We start from the raw sequence: 22,476 nt of genomic DNA, 5'->3' as shown, positions 1-22,476 counted from the left end.
TACCATTTATGTTTTTTGTTTGTATCATATTTTATGCAATGGGCTTTACATGCAAAATAGGATGTAAAAAAACTAATCTTGTTCTAACTGTAACATTAGTTATGCATTTTAGCTTTTCAAACAGCTTTTTCAATCTGTTTTCTTTCTTTTATTTTGTTTTGCCAAGTGGGTACCGACAAAACCGTTCCTGTCCTTGTTGAGGCAGAAGTGGCCAAAGTGAGGAGTTTCTCTTCAGTGCTTGCACATTTGTCATTCTTTTCAGGTTGGGACATCTTGGACGTAGTACCTTTAGCCATCTAAAATACGTTACATATAGTGGATTTACCAATTTTGAGTCTTAATTTATGTTTTAAACATCGCACTTCAATCTGTAATTTGTGTAATTGATTAATGAAAAAATAAAGTGATAAATGAAAGTGTACTATGCACTATGATGCATATTGCACCAAGAAAAAAAAAGTACAATGACAATCAAGAGATTTAACCAAAACTGCCTGTTGTATCAAATGTGATTCAACCATTTTTTACGTATTTGTACTATAAAGTCAAATGGAAAATTGAAGTAATTTGAAGTTGTTTCAACTGAGTTGGTGCTCATTTTGAAATATAAGTCAATATTTTAATGTAAATCTCACTATAAAATTGCCAAAATATCAAATTGTTCTGCTTGACACCTGAAACTGGGAGTTAATCAGGTGACGTCATCTTGTATTGCACCACGTGATACCTTTATTTGCTTGTAGAGCACCAGGGGGCAGCAGACAAGTAGAGGGTTGTAGACAACAGAGTATACATAATCAAAAATCAAAATTACTATATTCATCCCCAAGGGGAAATTCAGTGTATAGTATATATCAAACTTTTTACCACATGATGTCAGAGGCCTCTAAAATGTAAAAAAAAAAAAAAAAAAGATTCATATGACATTATAATGATGGAGTAGAGACAGAGACAGTATCATTGAGTAATGTTAATTAGTTACATTTTACATCTGATAACCGGTGTAATGTAAATATATAACAATAAAGAGACTATGACTGTTATTTTTATGATGACAATGCATGAAATGATGATGCATCAAAGGAAAACGTGTCTGTTTATGATGAACCTACAGAGAAATATCAGCTGAATATGCTGCCCCCATGTGGCCAAAATTGGTTATTGCAGGTTTAAGCTTTGTTACTGACATAAACAGTTTGGTGTCATATCTCCATCAACATTATATTGATATATTATAACTAAGACCAGAGTATGTTTAATAGTTATTGTTATGATTTTTATTTTCAAGGGTAAACAGACGTACATTATACCAGACTACAGCTCTACTTCTAATGTTTTATTTTGATATATTATTTTGTAACATTGTCGTGTTATAAAAACACACAGCATTGTATGTTTTTATAACACAGCAGTTAATGTTATCCATATATCATTGATTTTGTAGTTATGGTGAGTTACTATAACCCTGATTTATAAAATCCAACCCCAAAGCTAAACAAAATATTTAAATAACATTTTAGCCATCAGCCTAAAAGAGCTGCTCATTTTAACTGTAGGAAGATTAACACATATTTAAAGTCTAATTTTTCATTATTTGAATCTAGGGATCAACTTTTATTTCTCACTTCAGCTGACTTTAGGGAATATGAATATATGTGCATTAATGCATATAGTCTGCAATTAATTCTGCAAACTCCAGTCAGAAAAATGTCTTAACCCTTTGATGCTCAACATGTATAACTAAGCTTTTATATTATATATCTTTGCAATAAATGTTTCATAACCCTTTTTTTTATCACTACGCTTCTAATGCGAAAGGTCATTTTTGACCCATGTTGTGCATTAGAAGTTGTTAATATGTTGTCACCAATTTAAAACCTGACAAAGAAGACACAAATATTAACTTTCCTATTTTATTAAATTGGTGTTTTTCCAATGGAAATGATTATTCGGTGGCTCTAATAAGTCTCAAATGTTAAAATATATGATTTTCCAATGTAATCTGGTGGTTCTAACAACTCTTTAAAGTTAAACCTTTAAAATAAGACAAACATAGTTACACATATACTCAAATTGTTAATTTAGTGAATCACTTTTTGTATCGTTACGCTTCTAATGCACAAGGTCATGTTTGACCCATGTGTGTAAAACTGATGTAATAATACAAAAACTATTTTTCTTCATAAAGTATTTAAGAAAAAAAAGGATATAATGATCTGTTGTAATAAAAATAAAGTTATTCAAACACACAGCCAGCATGAAATAACATGGGACATTAATGTGGGTCATTTTGGACCCATTAGAAGGTGTTTATACACTGTAAAAAGTGTTTGTAGAAATTACAGTAAAATCCTGTCAAATTGCATGAGAAATACGGCCTAAAATAAAAAAATTGCATATCACCATAATAGACACTTTTAATTACTGTCACAGAATAGAACAAAACTTTTGAAAAACACACAGTTTTACTGTAAAAATATTTTTTATAAATCATGTAAAATGAATGGAGAAATACCATATTGTCTCAAGGACACAATTACCTTTAAATAAAGGGACTACTCAGTCTAAATTACAGTTTTTGCTGATATTTACATTTAAATTTACAGTAGAAAACCCACTCACTGTAATTTTTACGGTAAAATTCTGGCAACCACAGCTGCCGGTATTTTACCGTAAATTTAACAGATTATTTTTGACAGTGTATGTTGTCCATGAAAGGGTTAAATAATAATAAGCATTATTCGATGGATAATTGGTTCATAGAAAGTCTGAAGCTGCAGCCTGTCACAAACTCACACGACATTAGTTTATGTGTGAACTGCTGATAAGAAGTGTTCAGTCTAAAAAAAGCCACATAGAGCCACATTCTGACCATCATCAGTGATATCAGGATATAGTGTGCAGTGAGGTGGGCAGAGCACACACACACACACACACACACACACACACACACACGTTCTTTTACTTCTATCTTTGTGAGGGCCCTCATTGGAACAGTGAATTCCCTTGCAAGGTTATAATCGTTTTGGATTTTTCATTAGTTTTAGTTTTAATTCGTTTTTAGAGTGAGTTTGCTAGTTTTAGTTTAGTTTTAATTACTTTTAGTTTTTTGTAATGGCGTATTTGTTGGGTGGGAGATTAAAAGAGGTCACAGTAAATTTTGCCTTTATTTATAAGTTGACAAAGATGAAAACGAAGGACATTTTCACTATAATTTTAGTTAGTTTTGTAACCACACAATACAGTTTCAGTTAATTATCATTATCATGTAACCTTTAACCCTTAAAACAAAGTCTGAAATCTCAAAAAAGCCTTTAAAGAAGTGAGGACCGGCCGAAATGTCCTCACTTTGCAAAAATGTCCTCACTCTGTTGGTTAAAAACGTGTTCTGGTCCTCACTATGTCGGAAGAACAAGAACACACACACACACACACACACACACACACACACACACTATCTAATCTCCAGTCTGCAGCTGAAACATCCTGGATGCTCGCAGTCAATAACCACAGGACAAGAACAAGTAAGTAAGTCTTCTTATTTTATGCTTATAGGGAATTATGTGTGCCAAAAATGTTTGTTTTTTCAAGATTTGTCTGCAACAAAACTAAATCTAAATTCACACTGGAAGAACTACACAGTTCCCACTGCCTGAAAAAGCTAAGGAATTAAAGACAATTCCCAACAGGACACTCACACAAGGTACAGATCCATTAAAACAAACAGGTTCAAGAACTGTTTTAATCCAACTACAGTACAAAGAATTAATCAACACAAAAATGTTGTTTTCTGATCGTGGCTGTGCAATAACTAACAGTATGTCAGTATGAATGCTGCTTTTATTTATAATAGTTATAAAATATAGTTATAATAGTTATAAAAAAAAATTTTTTAAACTATTTTATATATTTCTGTGCTTTTAGTTATTTTTATTGAATTTGCACAGAGCATCTTTTCTAATTTCATTGTACTGGTGACAGTGACAAATAAAGACCTATCTAGCACTTTGAGATTACTTAATGAAAAGTGCTTTACAAATAAAATGTATTATTATTATTATTATTATTATTATTATTATTATTATTATTATTATTATTATTATCTTACATACATATACACTACAGGTCAAAAGTTTTAGAACACACCAACTTTTCCAGAATTTAATTGAAAATGATGCAGTTTAATGTCTCAGTGTACTCTGAAATTAATGCACATTTAAAATTCTTTATTGAGCATGATAGTGTTTTGAAAGTAAAAAAAAAAATTCAAAATCACATTTTATGTTGGACTAAAGGACTAAAAAAAAAAGACACAAAATGACAAAAAAGACACCTAAAGACACAAAATGACTAAAAAAAGACACAAAATGACAAAAAAAGACACAAAATGACTTACAAAGACATGAAAAGAATTCAAAAATGGACAAAATAGCCCAAGACTCCATAGAGTTAAGTTGTTAACCCATTTCTTGTTCCCTGAAAAAGGCCTACTTGTATAATTCTGAAATGTACATTATTTTTCAGTTTTGGTTAAGCTTACCTTTATTTATTTACCTCTGGCAGTTCACCACTTACCTTTGTACCCTTTCAAGCTGTTCATTTGACTTGAACTGCTTGAATTTCAATAAAAAATGGAAAAATTGGGGTGTTCTAAAACTTTTGACCGGTAGTGTATATTTGCTATTTCTTCTTTAATTTGCTCTGTTGTGTTCAATGTGTGCCTCTATGGTGAAGAACTATGAATTGATTTCTTCCACCATTCCTATTTATTGTCATTTGTTTCACTTTTGCTGAGGTAAAGCTGTTATATGGATATCAAATTCTTGCCATGTTTGTTTGTATTGCAGCTGTGGTAATGCTGTGGTACACACTAAACAAATATAACAATAACAAATATAACAACAACGATATCTTCACATTGATCTACTGTAAAAGAAAACAATCTGTTGTTACTGCATGCCACATTTACATATTTTGTTGCATGTTGCATCTAATTAATTGAATTGTTCCTCTGAGCGTTTTTGTGGTTAATGATTGAAAACATTGAGTCCCAAATGAATATTTCCTGAGTGCTCCTCTGACTGGCTGTAGCAGCAGCGTAGCTCCCCTACAGAGGCCCCCTGCAGCAAGTTGGTTGGTTTTGATAAGAGGCTGAAGGTGGTGAGGTCATCCCCACTCCTTATCTCTGCAGACATTTAAAGGGCTGGGGCCTTTAACATGAGTTTAAACACGTGCATTTTCACCAACTTCCTCTTTTCACTGTTTATATCTAAGAGGGGACTGGATGTCAGGCCGGGCTCAAGTCAGGACTCAGGTGCAGAGCAGGTGAACTTAAAAGTTTCTTTATTCAAAGAATGCAGCAGGGTAAGTCCTCACAGAGTGAAAGAAAAGTCGCTCCAAAGGAGGAAAAACACAACGTATCTCCTATCTCCTATCTTTAATTTTTGTTTTTGTTTTATCAGCTTTTTGTCCTCAAAATAGCCTCACTTAAACCATCCAGTGCAACTCTAATTACTCAACATATTCACAAGAGTCTAACCCAAACACACAGTGAGAATTTATTATTTGGTGAGTGAAAGGGAGGCAGAAAGGCAGAAGGGCAAGAGAGAATATAAAAGAGCATCAAGGCCATCCAGAGAGGACAGGGTTAATCTACTCAGACAGTGGGAGTGAAGAGGCTGAGAGGAAGAGGAAGAGGAGGAGGAGGAAGAGCAGCATAATCTGATGTCCCGCCTGCTGCTAACTCCAGCCAGCAACGGTCTGGACTGGGGAGGATGTTGCTCAGGATAGCTTCCCTAAATGGATTACAGGACAGCACCCGTCAGTGAAAGGGCACCTGGACACACACACACACACACACACACACACACACACACACACACACACACACACACACACACACACAGGGATTAGTCAGAAGTTTTCACCCCCTGCAAGGAGATTAGAGACATTAGCAGCTGAGAGAAACAGGAGGTGTTGAAGCAGCTCTGCCTCCTGACATTTCTCTGCCTTTTCTCTGAATATTTGAATTCTTTCTGCCCTTTGACCTTCACTGGCTGCAAGCTAAATGATCCCCCTTTCTTCCAGATATCTGCTTCACTGAGGACTAGAGCTACATCAGGATGGAGTCAAAGGAAGAGTGTGGGGCCCAGGAGTCAAAGGAGGAGTGTGGGGCCCAGGCTCCAGACAACAGCCAGCCCAATCCTTTTTCTGTGGACACGTCTGGCTTCGAGGTGACGGCCGACCGGCTGGAGCAGCTGATGAAGAGCATGGAGGTGCTGCTGTCGGACGTGGAGCAGCTGCGGGGCCACTGCAGCCACCAGGCCACGGAGCTGATGCGAGCGGCGTCGGACATGAGGCAGCAGCAGGAGGAGCTGAAGGAGGGCTACGCCGAGCTGGCCAGAGAGATGCAGGAGATCATGGACACTGTGGACGACCTGTTCAACACCAAGACCGCCTTCGAAACCAAAGAGAAGCAGGCACAGAAACTGAACCGGCAGCTCTGAGGGCAGAACGGGACTGACAGACTTTGTTTATCGTGGAGGAGAAAAGCGACTGTGGGGGCGTGAGGTTTTGGATTTGGGCGGATGGGGTTAAAGAGGGGTTTGCTGCTGAGGTTTGCTTTAATGACATTATAGAACATTTCTGTTGTGCAAATTGTACTTTTTAGGTCTATATCTGACAACCACATCGTCTAAAAACAGCTTATAGCAACATGATCTCACAGAAATCCGTGAAATAGCCACGGATTTTGAGTTAAGCGGAATCGCTCAAATTTCCGTGAAACTGACACGGATTTCGCTACAATGCAAGTTAATGACAGTCATATCCCGTGGCTATTCCAACATACAACGTGATTATGTACATTCACTGAGTGAATATTTAGACAATAAAACATATATTTCTTGCTAGAAATGTGATCAAAATCCATTTTTATGCAGAAACTAAGTCAAAATATTGATTTTTCACAAAAAATGAGAGAACTGTCCGCCATGTTTTTTGTTCTGACCGCTGGAACCTTGAAAGTCACGTGACTTGGAACAAACCAATAGCCACGGGATATGACTGTCATTAACTTGCATTGTAGCGAAATCCGTGTCAGTTTCACGGAAATTTGAGCGATTCCGTGGCTATTCCACGGATTTCTGTGAGACCAGGTTGGCTTATAGAATGCACAATCCTTCATCACTACACTTAGTTCAGTGACTATATTACAATCCATTTAACTATAACCATAAAAATAACCATAAACAACATGACAACAACTGTTCATTCTCTTGTAGGTTTAAAATAACTTTAACAGTCTGAGCTTAATAAGGCTACAATTATCTTGAAGAGGTTCATTAGGCCTACTGATATACTTTTTTTTACACTGTTTCTCTATACAAGGCCAATATAGTAAAATAGTTTCTTGTACCTGACAAGTTTCGGCTTCTTCTGATGAAGGCTACAGAGGCAAGGTAGCCGAAACTTGTCAGGTACAAGAAACTATTTTACTATATTGGCCTTGTATCGAGAAACAGTGTAAAAAAGGCTACAATTAGTTGCTTTGCTCTCTTACCATGTGCTGCGGCACTTTTTTTTCTAGTTTATTTTGGTTTTTGGGGGGATTTTTGTGAAATGTTATTAAATTAAATGTATTATTATTATTAATTATTTTTTAAATTATTATTTAAAATCTAAATATGTATCTTAAAACTGAATTGCACAATAAAAATCGAATGAATTTGACACATTAAATTGTGATGGTGATCCATGTAATAGCCACTTCTGTTGTTTTGTTGCTGTCTTTATATTTAACTTTTCTCATACATACATATATTGCCATATCGCAAACATCTTTAAAAATAAAGGGAAAAAAATACCAAAGGTAAAATATTTTCTTGGTAAATTGTTGAAATTGGTCCAAACCAGAGAGCTGGGGGTCAGTGGGAGACAGCCATGTTACTGGATATGTAGTTTTTTTTTTTACCTTCAGTGAGGAATAGGAACCACAGTTTGAGATAAAGTAATAAAGTGAGTTAGCATTTTAGTTTTTTTTTTTTGGTAAGCTGCCTGAAATAAGGTCTGTGGATAACACAAGCTCTTCAGATGTTGTTCTATAACACAAAATATGTCGGTAAATAACACACTTTTGGACTTTCATCACCAGTCAGGAAGCTATTGGCTCACATTCTGTCAGCATTTCACAATAGCTGCTAATATCAATGACCATGTTATGTTTCCAATTAATGAAGTGGTGTGAAACTAGAGTCTAACTTCTCATCTTTTAAAACCGTATAGTGTTTTAACCGTGTACGTTAGCCTCGGGTTTATCAGCCGTGAATTAGCCGTGAGCTATCTTTGTCACAAGTCGGACACTTCCATCTCCTCGCTGTAGAATAATAAAAGAATAAAAGAATACTTAATAATAACAATAATAACAATACTGCTCCTTGCATGGTGTGTTCAGTTGTGTGTAAAAAAGGATGGATTAAATGCAGAGGTTGAATTTCCCCATTGTGGGATTAATAATCTAATCTTCTTCTTCTTAAAACAAAAGGTGCTGCAGTTTTCGGGGGAAATTTGATGTTTCTGGGAAAGCCTTATTCATCAAAGCCAAATAAATATCACCGTTGTCAACAAACCCAGGAACCTACTTCATCCTCCACACTAACATACAATACAGTGAAAATAAAAACTTTTTAAGGCTTAAAGATCGTTGTCTGAGTGTCGCCCAAGCATCAGAGTTACTTTATTATTGTATTTAGACATGTAAATCTACATGTACATAAACTAAATTTCACACGTAGATTGTTAAACATGTATAAATCAATTATAACTACACTGGTGGGGGCGATCTTACTGGAAATGACCGTGAAAACACCAGAAAGTGTGTCATTACTGAACGGAGTCCGACTGGTGAAATAGCTACTTTACGTGTCCAAACAAAGGCAGTTGCTAACAAATGGCTAAATGAGGAAACACAGGCAGCTTTCTGTATTGCTTTATGTATATCTTTCCAGTAATGTTGTATGTTTGGACATTCCCAGAACACATGGTAATGAGCTGCAGCCTGACATCCACAGTTCCACCAGCACTGGGAATTACCATTACTTCAATCAAAATTACTTTATTTATCCCTGAGGGGAAATTCAGTACTATTCAGTACCATTACTTTGGTGCACCTTCATGGGTGGAGTGATAAAATATCGAGTTACATTCTTCCAGCAACATTCCTTCCATGCATGGGATTTTTAATTTTCCATTGAGATACAAATATGTCCTCCCATTCATTGTCCATTATTGTTAGACCGCCTTCCCGTTTATTTTATCTTATTTTCTTTTGAGTAATGGAAAAATGAGGACAATGCTATCTTCCAGGTGGGCCTACAAACATAAATCATCCCTGTAGGCTCTATAGGTAAACTACTACTGCTACACAGTTTCATATAGATGCAATTATACAAGACGAGTGATGACAAGATAATATAGACAATTGTCAAAAAATGATTTACTTCTGCTTTCATCAATGTTCTTTTCCTGCCCACCCAGGAACAAACACACACGTATCACAGCTATTATTTCCCACCACGTGCTCCTCTGGTTCCACAGCTCAAACTAGATGTTATAAATGTTGCTGTGGGCAGCCTGACGGCTCCTCCAGCAGGAATGTTGCTCTTCACTGATGACTGTTTCTGGTATATCTTCTATATTCTCTCCCCATCCAGGCTCCACTGTGGTTTCTCACCAAAATAAACCTAAATTGAGCCTTTGGGTGATGTTTATCTCCCACGAGCTCCTGCTGTGAATCACTGGTCTATATTTAGTGGTTATGGGACGTGTGAAAGGGACAATCAGTGGACAGCAACCTGGAAAAAAAATAAATCAATTGACTGGTCACTTCAAGATCTTTTTTTTTTTTACCCTCAATCTGATTTTAGTGTGTTTCATATGTAATGGTTATTATTGCTTTCACTTTTGCAATGTATAATATACAGTATGTAACCATTAAATTATGTGCTCCAAAAAGATTCCCTTCCTCTCATCCTGTGTTCCAACATACAATTATTTGTGAAATGTTGCACAAAAGTATTTTTTTCTTCAACTCTTGAGCATCGCTTTAAATACCATCACACTTTTCCACTCTTTCCTCCTCAGTCCTGATCATAACTAGCAAATATAAATTCATTTTCAGAATTTTAGCCCTTAAAAAGCCAGACTGTTTTATTATGTCTCTTGGCAATATTGATATTTATATTTTTGTGCAATGGCACATGATAAATCTATCTATAAAATATTACAAATTAACATTATTTTCCACTTTTGCTGAGTTCAGTCCTGACCATAACTACCAATAAATTGCTAATTTTCAGAATTTTAACCCTTGAAACTGCAGTTTATTCACATAATGCCACTGTTGTTGCTGTTTAAAAAATAAAATAAAAATAATAATAATAATAATAATAACAAACCATTCAATGCTATATATATATATATATGTATATATATATATTGAGCATTGAATGGTTTTCTGTATATTAAATGCTAGGGGGGATTATTTTCACAGTCTTGGATCAAGTCAATGAAAGTCAATGATTAACAGTTCTGCAATAACACAAGTTGAAACCAAGAAAATCTTATATATTTCTCCATAGGGTAAACATAAGAAAATAGTTAAAAACAACAATTTTGAAACCAGAATTCTGATTAAAAGCCCGATATAACAGAATGCACGATCTCATGCTGTTATGGCCATGGGATCAGAAAATATGTTTTTAATGGGTTTCAATGGAACATTTTGTCCTCAAGTGTCTGAGTGCCTGTATTTATTATAGAGAAGCTCAGATTTAGCTTTCAACATTGGGGGGAAAAAAACTCCCTCTTGTCAAGAAGTATGTTATATGAATCAAAACAGCCAAAATGAGAACAATGAAATTGACAAAAAAAAAAGTCCCTGTAAAGATTGCACAGTAAAACATATGGCTGCCAATAAAACGTTTGATTTAAAACGATAACATAAGTACTTTCACAGCCTGAGGGGCTTCATTTTAACGACATCTGTTCCAAATAGAAGAAATCACAGCTCTCATTCAAAGTTAAAAAAAGAAGTCACGTTGTTTTTACGTGGGGAAAAACATTTTTTTTCCCCTGTATGATTGAAATCTGACACTTGAGGGGCTGTGGTGTTGGTGAGAGAGGAGATAGAAAGCCGGGCGTCAGTGCCTACCTTCACTACTGAGGTGCACATCCCTCTGGACTGCTGCTCCACCGGCTGGAAACCACCTCAAGAAGGTAAGACAGAACTGGATACTATCATCTTATTACCTGTTTAATCTGATCTGTGCAGCTGAAACAATTTGTTCATGCATGCATTAAATATTGGCAAAGAAATCAGCATGATATCAAGAAATATCTGATTTAATGCACTTTTCATTCATAATAAATATTAGATTGCATATAAAATATAGTCATTTTGTTTCTCCTCATCAGAAGTTCTGCAGTAGCTTCTGCTGAAAATGGACACCTTGCAAGTCCTGCTTGTCCTTCAGCTTCTGGCTGTACCTGCCTCCACCGTGAGTCCAACATTTTACCATATAAATATTAAATATTGTTCCATTTGAATGTCAGTGTCAGTGCTTTGGTGCTTTTGAAACGGCAAAGAACACTTAGAACAGTATGTACAAACCTCAACATAAAAAGCAGGATATGTACTTTCTGACACATGTGGCGGTGTTGATGCTGTTTATATTCCCAGAGGGTGTTTATGCAACGTGTAGGTTTGTGGCCAAATGTTCCAGCTTCTATTTTAGTGTGCCTAGCATGCTCTTAGTGTGTGTTAGTGGTTGGTGGTGGGTTATGATATGGTGTGTGAGAGCACTATGTGTTCCAGAGGCTGAGAGAGGAGGAGTTTTATATTTTGGGTTGTTTTTTTTTCAGATGGTGAGGCCAATCCATGACTACTGGGGAGAGTTTGGAGCCTACGGAGCCTGCAGCCGCACCTGTGGCACAGGAGTGGCCATGAGGAGCAGGAAATGTATCACAGCGAGGTAGGACACAGGACGGGATGACTGTCTGTAAAGGTTTTATGATGAGGTTAGAGAAAGTAGCATACAATTTATGCTTTGAATCTTCTTTCTTCTCTTGCTCTCCTTTAACTCCCATCATGTATATGTGGTGAATATGGAATAGCTTGTCTACCTGCACTCTTCAATTAATTTGTAATTTATTTTCATTTGTTTTTCTGTGTTTTTGTTGTTTTTTTGTTTTTTTTAACTGTAATTCTGTGTATACATTGTGAAGCACAAGAGTCTGCCTTGTGCATGAAATGCGCTCTATAAATAAAGTTGAATTGTTTTTTTAATTCCAGTTACCACCAAGATCATAATTATAAGATCATTTATAAAGGTTTTTTTTTTTTTTTTTTAAAGCAATGAAACTATTTATTTTATTGTTTTTTCGTGTTTTATTTATTTTATTGTCCTTGTTCTGTTTGTTTATGAACAGCACTTTGTTGCAGCTGTGGTTGTTTTAAAGTGCTTTGCAAATAAAGTTGAGTTGAGTTGAGTTGAGTTATACACATCTTCTAAAAAATAAAGCAGAATGCATTTAACAACAACGAGAAATATCTTGCTTGCAAGTAAAAAAACAATTTTTCCCTTTCTCCAACAGGACAGATGGAGGGCATAACTGTTTAGGATCCTCTAAGTCTTACCGGACCTGTAACACACAGGTAATATCTGAATTTAATTTAATTTAATTTAATTTAATTTAATTAAAAAACATTTTTTACATTGACCAATGTGTCTGGGAGAGACGGGTGGTGTTTTTTCATTTTATTTTTTATTTTAAATATTATATATTATTCTTAATTTTGTTATATTTGATATGTTATTAAGTATTTTATTTTATTTCTGTCAAATACAGTTTAAAAACAAGCTTTTTGTTGTAGACTTTGTGTTTTTATTTAAATAAATATTTGATCACAAAAGAAAAAAAAACATCTACCCACTACCCGCACTAATATATTGTAAAATATGCCAATAATCCAACATTTTGTGTCACTGCAGGCATGTCCAGCTGGATCCAAGGACTTCAGGGAGGAGCAGTGCTCCCAGTTTGACAGAGCAGACTTTCAGTCCAAACGCCAGTCATGGGTTCCTTATTATGGAGGTATAGGACCTGATATGTACTGAAATAATATACTTTTTTATACCCTTTTTATTGGTTTTTGTCATTTTTATAAGCACCAAAAACAATTCAGACAACAAAGCACAAAACAAAAGAAGTCCCACCCCAAACTAACAGTGAGTGTTGTGCTATATATTTCTATTTATACATAAAATAGGTAAGTAAATAAAAAGACGACAGGAGACAGGTAAATGAAGATACATGAAATAAATGAAAGGACAGACAGTCCTCGTCTTCCAGGGACAAATTAAGAGTTCTAGCTTCTGTAAAAAGCAATGCAATGGTTCCCAGATCCTCCAGAACTGAGTCAACTTCTCCAGAGGAATAAATAACATACTTTTAAATAATTATTGGTGTTGCACCAGATAGAACACACTGGCTCATAGAAGTCAAAGCACTAAAAGTTAATACAGATACTATTTAACCCTTGTGTGGTGTTCGGGTCTGTGGGACCCGTTTTCATTTTTTATTAAAAGAAAAATGATACAATTAATTAATTTTTCAAACTGAGACTCACTGACTTTGGCTCATTTTCTGTGAAGAACATATATCAGAATACATATTTAATGACCACACACCATACACCCCCCCTACACATTTCTATTACATATAAGATGTCCGGGTCCACTGGACCCGGGGCTAATAGAAGTGTGGAAATTGATGTTCAGTCTGTCTTGACTGATATGTTTACTCTGTGTTCATGTGTTCAGCTTGTGTTGTGCATCATCTGTTCAGTATTTTAACATAAAAGTATTTGATTGTGAGGCATTAAAAGCCACAAAATGCAACGGGTCCATCAGACCCACAAACACTGGCTGAGTACCAACAATATGAACATCACCCCTGATTTAATCTATTGGCCTATTTGTTCTGTAGCCTCCAATCCCTGTGAGCTGAACTGCGTCCCGAGAGGAGAGAACTTCGTGTACCGACACAGACCAGCCGTGGTGGACGGGACAACATGCTATGTGGGCCGAACTGACATCTGTGTGGACGGCGTCTGCAGGGTGGGAGCACCACGGGACCCACAATATAATATGTTTTTATTCTAGTGCTCCGCTGTCATAGGGACAGATACAAAAAATCTTTCCTGCCACATGCCATCACACTGTACAATAAGAAATAGTCTGGTTCATTACATACTGTCTATGCACTTTATGTGTTTTTTATGCACACTGTTCATTGCACCTTATTTGTTTCATAGCACCAACATTTTTATACTGTATATTCATATTTATTCTGCACTGGAATTCTATTCTACTCCTTCTTTAGACACTTTATATTTTATTGTATTTTTATTGTATTTTTATATTTTATTGCTTGAAGTATGCCTAGGTTGTTCTTTTTACTTAATTGTGTTGTCATTGTCTCTGTGTGTAATGCTGCTGCTACACTGTAATTTCCCAGCTTGGGATAAATAAAGTCTATCTATCTATCTATCTATCTATCTATCTATCTATCTATCTATCTATCTATCTATCTATCTATCTATCTATCTATCTATCTATCTATCTATCTATCTATCTATCTATCTATCTATCTATCTATCTATCTATCTATCTATCTATCTATCTATCTATCTATCTATCTATCTATTCTCTCTTCCAGTTACTGGTCCAAGGAGAATTCATGGGCCTGGATGAGGAAGACCCTAATTCTGTACGCTCCCCTTCTTCCGCCATTGTGGTTCCTCCACGCCCCACGACACCCACATACATGTACCAAACCGGAGTGTATGGCCAGTGTTCTGCTCCTTGTAATGAAGGCATGCAGTATCGCAGCGTGGAGTGCTGGCTCCAGGACCCGGTGAACCCCCGTGTGGTGGAGGAGTCTCACTGCATCAACGAGCGCCTGCACAGGCCTCAGAGCCAGCAGGCCTGCAACATGCACCCCTGTCCCGCAGAGTACAGCGTCTCCAGCTTCAGCGTGGTCAGTATCCTGCAGACAGACAGACAGACAGACAGACAGACAGACAGACAGACAGACAGGAAATCACATATTGTTTATGGTAAAGGACTTGGAAAGTCACAAAAACATACTAATGGTATATTTATCCTTTTATCCTTTAATTGGAAATGATGCAGTTTAATGTCTCAGTGTACTCTGAAATTAATGCACATTTGCAACATTTAAAATTCTTTATTGAGCATGATAGTGTTTTGAAAGTAAAAAAAAAAGATTCAAAATCACATTTTATGTTGGACTAAAGGACTAAAAAAAGACACAAAATGACTAAAAAAAGACACAAAATGACTAAAAAAAGACACAAAGTGACCAAAAAAAGACACAAAAAGACACAAAATGACTAAAAAGACACAAAATGACTTCCAAAGACATGAAAAGAATTCAAAAATGGACAAAATAGCCCAAGACTCCATAGAGTTAAGTTGTTAACCCATTTCTTGTTCCCTGAAAAAGGCCTACTTGTATAATTCTGAAATGTACATTATTTTTCAGTTTTGGTTAAGCTTACCTTTTTTTATTTACCTCTGGCAGTTCACCACTTACCTTTGGACCCTTTCAAGCTGTTCATTTGACTTGAACTGCTTGAATTTCAATAAAAAACTGGAAAAATTGGGGTGTTCTAAAACTTTTGACCGGTAGTGTATATATGAATGTTTATTTTGTTGTGGGTCTTCCTCGACTTGAATATCTTTTCCCATATGATGCTCAGTGCTCTGTGACCTGCGGAGAGGGCCAGCAGACCAGGGAGGTGACCTGCATCGGGCCAGGAGGTCAACGTCTGGGGGACCATGAATGTGCTGGACTGACGAGACCGGCTGCTGTCCAGACCTGCCGCAGACCTGCCTGTCACCCACACCTCATCAGCTGGCACGTGACCGACTACGGACTGGTAGGTGAAACAGAGCAAAAACTCCTGGGCTAGGTCAGGGTCGGCAACCTTTAGGGGCAAAAGAGTCACTGTTGACCAAAAATAGGGAAAATGTGGGAATGGAGCCGCAAACCAATCAGAGGTTATTATAGTTAACGGAGACTAACGAAATAACAAAAACTAGAATTGAAAAAACATTTTTGTTAACTGAAATAAAAAAAAAAAAAAAAAAAAACAACTAACTGAAACTGTATTGTGTGGTTACAAAACTAACTAAAATTACAGTGAAAATGTCCTTAGTTTTCGTCTTTGTCAACTTTTCATACATAAACCTTTTTGGTTGATATGAAATCTATTTAATTTATCTGGTTTTATGACTTAATAAACGTATTGGGGCTGAGATGGATCACACAAAGGAAATAAAGGCAAAATTTATTGTGACTTTTTTTTTTAAAATCTGGCACCTAACAAATACCCCATTACAAAAAAAAACTAAAACTAACACTAAAACTAATAAAAACTAAACTAAAACTAAGCATTTTCCAAAAAATAAAAACTAGCAAACTCACTCTAAAAACAAATTAAAACTAACTGAATTTAAAAACAAAAAATCACAATGAAATTAAAACTAATGAAATATCCAAAACTATTATAATCTTGCTTACAATGACTATAAAACAGCCTACTAAGTCTAAACTAGCCTACCAGCTTTACCAATAGGTCATAATGATAATAATTTATTAATATGAGTTTTGTCAGAAAGAAGTGAGAACCAAAAGTGAGTGCAAATGAGAGACTTGACACTTTCTTCTTTTTCTGCTATTCGTATTTTAGTTCACATCAATATCTAATATCTATCTTAATTTTTTAATTTAATTTAATTTAATTTTTATTTAATTTGCCATTTCTTAACTCCCACTGTCTTTAGTTGAATGATGTATGATATGTGCCTCTTTTGTGTGTGTGTATGAGGACTCTATACTGCAAACAAAACCTACCACTGGTTACAAATAAAGTAACTTGAACTTGAACATTCTTACAGTCGAAGAATATAAATTGCTTTGGGTCTACACCAATGTTTAATAAAAATGAAAATGTAAACAAATATTTTTTTTTTTTCAAAAATATTTTTATTGTCAATTTTCAGAGTGACAAATAACATACATACACAAATAATAAAGATAATAATAAAAGGCAAATAAATAAAAATTAGACACAGACTATGACATATCAAAACAAAGTATACACAATATAATGTCAGTGTCGAATGTCCACTTAAGTGTATCAAATGTCACAATAGGTACATTTCAAGAACATACGATAATAATAATAGTAATCATAATAAATATAATAGAAATATAGGTGAATAAATAAATGAGACAAAAAACTAATATTTTTATAAAGATTTTATTTCGTGTAAGTGTTTTGGTCCCAGCCACAGATGAGCTGAGGAGCCTCATGTGTCTCTGGAGCCACAGGTTGACCCACCCTGGGCTAGGTGGACATTATTAACCCTGTCCTGTCTGGTCCTGCAGTGCACCAGGAGCTGCGGCGGCGGCGTGAGGGAGAGGAGGGTGGGCTGCTTTGATGCAGATTTGAACCCGTACCCAGAGGCTCGCTGTGGATCGGCTGGAAGACCCCTCTCTGTGGAGACATGCAACCCACAGCCATGCCCCAGAGCACAACGTGAGCCAAGTCTGAACCAGTCAAAAACTCTTTGGGTTTTATGTTCTGTACTTGTTTGTATTTAACCGGTTTACTTTGTTCTTTTAGTGGTCCCAAGTGTACAGGACCCGAGGGGACATGAGAGCTCCATGAGAGGGTTTATGCCCTATGTTGCAGAAACACCTTCAGGTATGTAGAACAGAAGTATTATACTCATTCTGTATGTGATTTAACAGTCAATGATTTTATGTGTCGCCAAAGCAGCAATAAAGAAGATGTAGAAAGAATGTTTTTAATGAATGTGCAGCCAGTTATTAGAGTGCAGGTAATACTTAGATTATTTCTGAGTGAATGATCCTCAGGCAGTAAAGTAAATGTTCTTTTGTTGCTGTCTAGACCAGGGATGGGCAACTTAAATGCTGGACCAGGCCACAATTTTTCATCAACACTACCACAGGGCCACATAGGACCGTGCACTTAACCAGATATGATGAAACTGCAATTTTAAATATGTTTAAAGTGCAGTAACTTAACATATTTCCTAATAAAGGAATGTTTAACTGTATAAATAGGAATACAAAAGGTTTGAAGCAAATAAAAAATAACCACTGACTGTGATTTCTTTTTTCAGTGCAAGAACAGCAGACCAACATTAATACAAGAAGTAATTTTGTGCATTTTTACACTGCACTTTTAAGATTTCATGCTCAAATGCATGTAGTTGTACTGAGGACCACTTCAAGTCAGGGTGTGGGCCGTATGCGGCCCCCGGGTCTCCAGTTGCCCATCCTTGGTCTAGACCATGATGGCACTGCTTTCTCCTTTCTCATCCACACACACAAAGCCCAAAATGTTTCTTTTACCATCTTATCCCTCACTGTGATATTTCCATTTCTATAAAAACACCCAGCCAAATTTAGCCATTCCCAAATTGAATCCCAAACCCTCGTAAAGGATGAATGTTGTCTCAGGGTTTATGGTATGTACTGTATGCTTGTTTGACCATGTCTGCGTCTGTGTTTACTTGCTGTAGGTTCCAGGCCAGATACAAGTGTTGCATACAACCCCTACGTTTCTTCTTCTGCTGCTGCTGCTGCTGCTTCTCTCTGTGCCCAGTCGTCCTACGGCTGCTGTCCTGACGGCCAAACAGTGGCCACCGGCCCCCAGCACCAAGGCTGCTCCAGAGACGACTGTGTCCGCAGCAGGTAACACTGCTCCCTGGATCCAACTCCTATCACCAATAAAAATCTACATCAATATAAAGTGTGTCCAACATGAAAAAAACTCTTTTCCTCAGGTTTGGCTGCTGTTTGGATGGGGTGACTCCAGCTCAAGGATTTGGGAGGGCTGGATGTCCTGCATACGAGACAACTGTGGTAAGAATCAGTTTTCCATCTTGTTTCAATAGCCGTGTTTCCACTAGGGGGAAAGTGTACACCGGGAAAGTCTCAGGCCACACCCTCTCAAAAGTCCGCTCACTCTGCGTGTTTCGACTACAAGTTAGCCCCCAGAGGGTTTTAGAGACTCCGGAGGTGACGTATGGTTTTTGCCGTTGCAAATTGTGCACAACATCAGCAGCTGAAAGCAGCATGGCTAATTATGCACAGAGTCTCAGCTGATCATAAACATAGTGATTGTGAATTAACAGCATCGCTAACTGTGCACAGTGTCCGGTGCTTGTTGTAAACAAACAGAGATCGCTAATTGAACACCTCCTGCAGCAGCAGCAGCACATACACACTGTACTGCTACAGAGCTAACTGTAGCTAACTGCCGCTAACGGCGGCTCTTCTTAACAATCGCTTTCTTGAAAAATAGTCGCTAAGGGGGTCTGAAAAGTTGCTAAATTTAGCAACAAAGTCGCTAAGTTATCTACACTGCTTTGCCGGCTTTTACAAATGGCGCGTGTTGTTGTCGTGTAGAGTACTACGTCACATCCTGCTTAGCGACCTATCCAATCAGTAACCAGGCTGTTTTCAGGGGACAAAAAAGACCCTGCTCTTCGACGGGGACTAAAAAAGTCCCGACAAAGCCGGCTCCGGACTGCTCGTATTCAAATTAGGAGAGTTTCGGCGAGTGAGACCCGCCTCATTCCGGGTATTGTCCGGTAGTGGAAACAGCCCTAATGTGTTCTTAAAGGTATACAGGGTTTTATTTAAAAAAATGTATAGCCTCAGACAAAAACAATGCCTCTCAATCATCACTTATGACCAACGGTGGAAAGTAACTAATACATTTACTCAAGTACTGTACTAAAGTATAATTTTGAGGTACTTGTACTTTATTTGAGTATTTTCATTTTATTTAGCTTTTTACTTCTACTTCACGACATTTAGACGCAAATATTGTACTTTTTACTCCACTACATTTAGCTGACAGCTTTAGTTACTTTTCAGGTCAAAATTTAACATAAAACATGATCAGTTTATAGTGATTTGACTTCTTTTTAAATTAAGCTTCATAACAGTATATTAGATTAAAACGAGGCCCGTGTTAACTAATTTACAGCACCGCTTACATTAATGCATCAAAATAAACAATCAAATTATATATTTGGAATATATAAAACAATATGATATGGGTCATTCTGCATAAACCCCGCTGTATGCTTGTATATCCTCTTTTCTTTTTCTTTTTTTCTTTTTGTTTTTTTTGGGACATTTCTAGGTGTCATCTTTTGGGCATGAAGCTTTGAAAATGGCGGATACATCGCAGAATAAAACACAAACATAGTGAGGTGAAATTCCAAGCGGACAAAACTGGTTACAAAACCAGAATAAATACAGAGTTTTCTTTCACTTTGGTTAAGCTGTGAGGAGAGCCCAAATTTGAATGAAATTCCTGCATTATATGCCTTTAAATAGTGGAGCCCTTTTAAAGGGACACTTTAAAGGGAGTCTTTTTTGGCTCTGGGAATAATGTGATGACATCAGTGAGGTCATAGTGATGTCACCAGGGTTATCTTAGCTTAGGACAGATTTAAAACAGAAAGCCCGAGTTACAAATCAACGGTGTGGATTTAGAAATGAGGGCATTCACCAGGCAGAGAGGGTCTAATGGAACATGCTATTTATTTGTCTAGTTGCATTATGGGAATTGTAGGATTCAGGGATTTTTAAGCTTGAGCCATATTAGCGACTTAAAAGGTCAGGTTGCCTCCCGCTGCAGTTTTTTGGGGTTATTTTTGGCCCTAATGCCTTCATCCATGTGCTAAATATAGTGTCTGTATAGGAAGATTCACTATCTCTTTCTTTCTGTCCATCTTCTGCAGCAACTTAATGCTGCCCCTGTCTCTCCATCCACTGGTAATGTGTGCTCCATGCCTCGTGATGAGGGCCCCTGTGATACTTGGATGGTCCGCTACTTCTATAACTCAGCCACCAGCAAATGCACCGAGTTCTGGTATGGAAGCTGCCAGGGCAACGCTAATAACTTTATGACCATGGAGGCCTGCCGGAGACAGTGCGGGGGTTTGGAGTCCCCAGCAGCATCTGGCAGAGGGAGCCCAAGGAGAGGATCATCTGGGGGACCTTTAAGGGCCAGAGCATAACCATGCTCACCACTAACGCCTCTAAAATCAGGAGATAATCAGAGCGCCTTCTCCAGGATGCTAATCACATGTTATTTGTACACACATAGTGTTGAATTTAATTTAAACATCAGAACATACATTAAAAAAAAACTCTAGGTAGATACATAACTGATAAGATCCCACATTGTGTGGTCTTTGGTATTTGTTTGTGGTGAACAGTATATTCATGAATGTATTTTGCCTCATACATAGGAACTAAAATAAAGGATTGTCAATGTTATTACCAAATCAATAAATACATTTTCAGCTATCTGGTAACCTTGGAAAAATAATTGGTGTGGTTTATCTTTGTCTCCATCAGCTCCTTTTGCTAAAAATGCATTTTACATTATTTTGACAATATTTTTATACAACAATTAAACTATACAAAATAAAACGCAGTGGTGTGATGTAGTTAAATACAGTTTAGGGTAATATTTCCTTGCAGATTCTCATTTTCTATTACTTTATGTTTCTGCTTTATAGTTTTATTCTATTGCATTTCAGAGGCAAATATTATGCTAATTATGATCAGTTTACAATATATGTGGCATTGTTATGGCACGGCAGCATTGGCCAGCTATAATATTAGAATATGTTGCAATATAACACTATCAGGAGCCAATACAGTACACAAGGAGTTATTTTACTTTTAATTATAACTAATGTGTAACTTGTTTCTCTAATAATAAAGAAGGTGAAGAAGATTTTTTATACAGGACATTTGCTTCAAAGAGAACAGTTTGTACTTTATGGGATTTATTTTTACCTAAGTGAAAGGTTATAAATACTATTCCAATACACAAAAAATGTTTCTATGCACATTAGAAATAAGACTTCCAATATACACAGTAAAACATGTCTGTAAATTTTACAGTGAAAAACTGCTAAACCATGACAGTAAAAGACCGTAAAATGATAAATGGGTTAATCCCGTTTCACTCACAATGAAATACAGTAAATGTATATATCATCCAAAACAGTATTTATTTACTTTTTACAGTTTTTTTCCTAAAAATACATTACTCCACTGTAAAATACACTGGCAATATACTGTAATATACATATAAGCCATCACTGGAATTTTTGCATTAATTTTTTACTACTAAACACCATAACTAACAAAAATATACTGTAATATTTAAGGGTAAAATCCTTAATTTATGCAGCATTTATAAAGTATTTTATTGTCAATTATATGGCAAAACAGCGTTTCTTTTGATGGAAAATCTTTTTT

General features: G+C 36.4%; 1 protein-coding gene across 1 annotated transcript; it reads left to right on the top strand.

The window, feature by feature from the left end:
* The first annotated feature begins 11,842 nt into the window (after positions 1 to 11,842).
* paplnb (papilin b, proteoglycan-like sulfated glycoprotein) lies at positions 11,843 to 21,218 on the top strand. Its single transcript, XM_059356906.1, has 11 exons — positions 11,843 to 12,029; positions 12,652 to 12,712; positions 13,050 to 13,152; positions 14,047 to 14,207; positions 14,566 to 15,099; positions 15,845 to 16,024; positions 17,539 to 17,689; positions 17,777 to 17,857; positions 18,693 to 18,873; positions 18,966 to 19,044; positions 20,940 to 21,218. The coding sequence occupies exons 1-11, from the start codon at positions 11,920 to 11,922 to the stop codon at positions 21,216 to 21,218; spliced, it is 1,920 nt and encodes a 639-aa protein (XP_059212889.1). The 5' UTR covers positions 11,843 to 11,919.
* Positions 21,219 to 22,476: the final 1,258 nt, after the last annotated feature.

Source organism: Centropristis striata, chromosome 18, assembly GCF_030273125.1.
Source record: "Centropristis striata isolate RG_2023a ecotype Rhode Island chromosome 18, C.striata_1.0, whole genome shotgun sequence".
Lineage (NCBI taxonomy): Eukaryota > Metazoa > Chordata > Actinopteri > Perciformes > Serranidae > Centropristis > Centropristis striata.
The sequence above is the reverse complement of the archived record's forward strand: the minus strand, read 5'-3'. Positions and strand labels throughout refer to the sequence as shown.